Below are 5,183 nucleotides of genomic sequence, written 5' to 3'. Positions count from 1 at the left end.
AATCCAAAGTCTCTGTAAATTTTCATTGCAATTAATAATAAATTAAAAAAAGAATTTCTCACTGCTTAGATTTAGTTGATTGCATCTCTCTCTATGGTATTAATTACATAGTATGTCCTTGTACATTAAAATAACCCAGAATTGTAATTAAGTATGTTGTTGTTGTTATGTATTGTCAAGTTACCTGTGACTCATAGTGATCCTACATACAATAGCCCTAAACCATGCTCTGTCCTGTGCCAACCTTATTGCCTCCAACACACCTGCCCCTATTATCCCAGCCACTGAATCAATCCATCTCATCCAGGGTCTTCCTCTCTTGCACTGTTCCTCCATTCTCCTAAGCATGATGTCCCTCTCCAAGGACTGGTCCTTCCTTGCAACATGCCCAAAGCATGCCAGACTAAGCTTCAGAATTCTTGCCTCCAAGGAGCAGCCCGACTGTCTCCTCTTTAGGATGAACTTGTTTGTTCACCTAGCAGTACATAGTACATTCAATACTCTTCCTCAGCACCACAGCTCAAAGGCACCAATTAATTCTCTATCACCCCTAGACACTGTCCAGATTTCTGATGCATAGCAAGTAATTAAAAGACTATGGTTCTCTGGTGGCCTAGTGGAAAGAAGGTACCTTGCAATCCCAAAGGCATGTGGTTCGAGAACACCAATTGCTCCTTGGGAGAAAGATGGACAATCTCCTTCCATGTGATTAAACTGTCTCTGAAAACCCACCAGAGGGTCAGTTCTGACTCTGTAGTATATAACAACATACAATATAGATGTTTATATTTTATTTTTACTTTGAAGAAAGGCAAAATTATAGAGCAGTGCATGCAAAGCCAAATTCTTAGAGCCTGAGGCAAAATTGAAAATGTGCATATGCCTTTAAACATTATTATGTATTAATTGTTCCTTTTTGGCAGATCAAGAAATAAAAATACTCTAAAAAGCATGAAGTAGAAAAAAAAATTTTTAAAAAGTATGAAGTAGGTAACTTAAAATTTAGATATTTTAAGATATTCATACTCAAATATATTATCACTTTACTTTTCTGCTCCATTGTTGCCGTGTTGTCACTGTGTGAGGCTGAGCTGGAACCAACTCACAGCTGACTCTCTAGCAGGATATCAGCAATAGTTAATCACATGGGAGGAGATTCTCCATCCTTTTGGATATAAACAACAACCAAAACCCCTCACTGTTCTTGAATTGATTCCAACTCATACTGACACTTCATTAGATTTCTGAGGCTGTAAATCTATATGGAGGGAGACTACTCATTTTCTTCTGAGGAGCAGCTAGCAAATCATAATCAATGACCTGTCAGGAAAGCAACAGATAATAAAGTTCACCACCAGAACTCTTTACTATATTCAGCACATTTTGTTTATTCTGAATTTTACTTTTTTAAAATGGCATTAAAATATATACTATTTAGTTTCACAAATGAGTTTTTCTGAAATATCAAGAAATCAAGAGACAAATTGCATTGGGAAAGTCAGCTGGGAGGGACCTCTCAAGAGTACTGAAGAGCAACGATGTCAGGCTGCAGATTAAGGTGCACCTGATCCGTGTTATCGTCTTCACAATTACGTGCTATGCATCGGAGAGCTAGAGTGAATAGGGATGACAGAAAGAGAATTGATGGCTTTGAGCTATGGTGCTGGAGAAGAGTGTTGAATATACCATGGACTGCTAGGAGAACAAACAAGTTTGTCCTGGAGAAGGTGAAGCCAGAGTGCTCCTTGGAGTCAAGGATTCTGAAGCTTCGTCTGACATACTTTGGGCATATTGCAAGGAGGGACTGGTCCTTGGAGAGGGACATCATGTTTGGCAGGGTGAGGGGCAGCACAGGAAAGGAAGACCTTCGATGAGATGGATCAATTCTGTGACTGGAGTGGTGGGAATAAGTGCGTTGAAGATGGCAAGGTTGGCACAGGTTAAAATGGCGTTTAGGGCTCTTGTACATAGGGTCGCTATGAGTCGCAAGCGATTTGATGGCACATAACAACAAGAACAACAATGAGTTTTTTAGGGCCTTTTTAATTTCTGAACTGAAGCAGGTGCTTTCATGGCCTCACTCACAGTCTAGGGGCCCACTGTCGCTTCCAAGAAGTATATAATGGCCAAAGTTTTCCGAGATATTACCATACAGTCATTTATCAGAATAGAAAAAAAATTTGCTACACCATTCTTCATTATTATCATTTAGAAATATATTTATGAGAAAATTTTTCTCATTATACTATTTATAAAATTTCTTATAAAATTTATCTCATTATATAATTGTATAGTTCATGTAAAACTGGCAAGATACTTAATTCTTCCCTTTTGCCTTAGGAATAATAGCAAATTCACTATTTTTTTCCACCAGCATAATGGTGGTGATCAAACAGAATTCTTTTTTCCATTTTGGATCTTTGTGGATGAATAGATTAGAATATATTAGATATCTTTAAATCCATGAAGTTATTATTCTCATTGAAAGTTAAATTTTGTCTAACGAAGTGTCTTTAGATTGGCTCTTGAGTCCTTAATAGAACTGATTTCAGTTTCCTCATCAATTAGTATAAAATGGTCTAGGGTAATCTCATATGTTTTGTGATCCAAGACTGGTTCAGTCAAATCTTTATGTTTTAATTTTATAATTCAAGGTTTGTAAGCACTAATTCCTGGATCTTACACTTCCAGCACCTATCAGCAGGACGGATGTCTCTGAAGTCATGATGATATTCAACCAGACATCCTATTACTGTCAGGATTCTAGCAAACTAAAATTCTGTCTGCATCACAACCTATACAATCTTTCTTTAAGCTAGACCGTCATGCATGGGTCAGCAATTCTTTGGTAGCTGAGATTTTTCAAAGTGTATTAAAGATTATTCCGTTTTTCAAGGCCAACTTAAAATTACTTGTAGTTGATAATTTAGAATATTGTAGAAATTAATTAAAAAATGACCCAATGTCTTAGGTTTTGAAGGTCATTAAAATAGCTTTGGTGGCCTAGGGTAAGATGCTGCACAGCAATACCAAAGGTATGTGGTTCAAATCCACCAGCTTTTTTAAGGGAGACATACAAGCCATGTCCTCCCATGCAATTTATTGCCACTGACAAGGTGCTGGAGGGTCAGCATTTCCAACTCAGTAACACACAACAAAACAGCTTTTAGTGTTAAATAACCAAACTCACCTTAAAAACAAATGAAATGCAATCTAAATTTTATAATCTAATCTGGCCAAGAAAGTAAAATACCGATACATTGTGATAAAGATTTTGAATTGGTATTAATCTGTACAGAGAAATATCCTCAAGTTTCTGAGGCAAATAAATTATTTCTCAATAAACAACATCAATTCATAAGAAACTATTATAAGAAGATGTCTTTTTTTGTGATTAAACATCAAAAGTGTTCAGAAAAAAACCCTCTTTATACTCTCAGTTGACATTTTCAACTTCATACCTAAAGAAAAAGACTTTATTAAATAAACCAAATCAAAGATAAAAAGATTTCTCCACAAAATGAAAATGACATGAAGCTGCATTAAATTCATCAAGAATATGTCTTAATAAGAGGGACAGATGTCCGCAATTAATGTTCTTCAGCAATTTTCATTAGTTCTAGAATGAGAAGGCTAATCACAGGCAAATGCTTAACATTCCAAGAACACTTTTGGTAAGGAGGACATTGTCACAGCTGATACTTGAAATTTCATCAATCGTTCCCCCTCTCTTTATTCTGAAGGACAAACCTCTTATTAGTCCCTATTTCCGGATTATGTATGAGAAATTATTTCATTAAAAAAAAAACAGGAATCCTTGGGAATAGATAAATACAATATTCTATTCTAAAAAGCCCAACAAAGGTTAAAAAATAATCCTTTTTCTCTTCAACTACCTACCCTATTATGACGCAGGCACCGTTTTAACAGCTCCTCAGCCATGTCATATTTTGCTGACTGAATGTATATATCAGCGAGTAGTAACCAACTCTTCTCAAACTCCTCGGCATCAATAGCATTCCAGTTCATCTTTGCAATTCGCTTCAGCTGGTTTCTGGCTCTTGGAGTCTGTTTCAAAATCATATAGGCTGTTGCCATTCCCAAAAGTGCTGGAATATGATCTTTCTATAAGAACACACAACATTAGACTTCAAGATACACAAATATTTGAATTTTCTATTTCAAAGAAAAAAAAGTGTAGAAAGTAGCAAACACTGCATGATGGAAGCACTGGTCAAGAATTCTATTTATGTTTCCACCACGCAAGAGATTACTATAATCACAATACTATGGAAAGTGTGGAGCTATGGCATAGTTTAGTGTGTCTACTCCATGGTAGAAATAGTTCGGCAACTATGCTATAATCATAACCTCACAATTTCAATTAGCCTGGACAAAGAGTTAATGAGACTGAATGACTGTTTACATTTTCTGCAAAAACAGACATAAATAAACAAAACTCTATTTCAGCGTAGTTCCAACTGATGAAGAGACTGGCAGAAGTATGAGTGCCTAGCAGCAGCACAAGATGTGGGTCATCATGGAAGTAACTTGATACCTAAGCTATCATATCAAGGGTTGGCTGTGGGGAGGGAGGTGCTGGCTGTGGTAGGCAGGGGTGGGGAGGATGCTGGTGGAGTGGGGAAAGGGATGGGATAAAACACGTACGTGTATGTGTGTGTGATATGCTGTGGACCACACTGAAGCTATTGGTTGCTTCTCTAATGGGGAGTGTTTTTCATCTGCTCCTTTCAGTAAAATACTTATCTGTTAGATATTGTTCTAAAGCTTAGCATCCAAATTTAGACAGACTAGGAAGAAGGACTGACTATTCACGTCCCAAAAAACAGGCCTTTGAAAACCCTATGTACAACAGAACACACTTAAAGTAAACTAGCAGATATGTCATATGAGGCTGAGCCCTCAAATTTGGAAACACCAAGAAGGAGGAACAGTTGTGAGCAGAAAGTAATGACTGGAATGTAGAATATGAGAAGTATGAACGTAGACGAAAACTGGGTATTTGTTAAGAAGGTATGGAACATCTACAACCAGGAGAAGATAAAATAGATGAATGGGACCATCTAAGAATCAAATCCCTATGCACATCCAAAAACTTCTCCAACAGGGTAAAAAGGGAAGCCACAGACTGGGGAAAAGTGTTTGGTAATGACATGTCAGAT

The 5,183-nt window shown here is 37.0% G+C and overlaps 1 protein-coding gene across 1 annotated transcript in view; it reads right to left on the bottom strand.

Moving 5' to 3' along the window:
- The window catches only part of TTC21B (tetratricopeptide repeat domain 21B), a 102,235-nt gene that overhangs the window by 7,647 nt on the left and 89,405 nt on the right, over window positions 1-5,183 (bottom strand). Inside the window, exon 26 of the mRNA XM_006879482.1 lies at window positions 3,901-4,125. Coding sequence (XP_006879544.1) covers window positions 3,901-4,125 — 225 coding nt within the window. The remainder of the gene's footprint in view (window positions 1-3,900; window positions 4,126-5,183) is intronic.

Source organism: Elephantulus edwardii, unplaced genomic scaffold (assembly GCF_000299155.1).
Source record: "Elephantulus edwardii isolate Elephantulus edwardi_28Jun2011 unplaced genomic scaffold, EleEdw1.0 scaffold00003, whole genome shotgun sequence".
Classification (NCBI taxonomy): Eukaryota; Metazoa; Chordata; class Mammalia; order Macroscelidea; family Macroscelididae; genus Elephantulus; species Elephantulus edwardii.
This window is presented reverse-complemented; position numbering and strand designations above follow the sequence as displayed.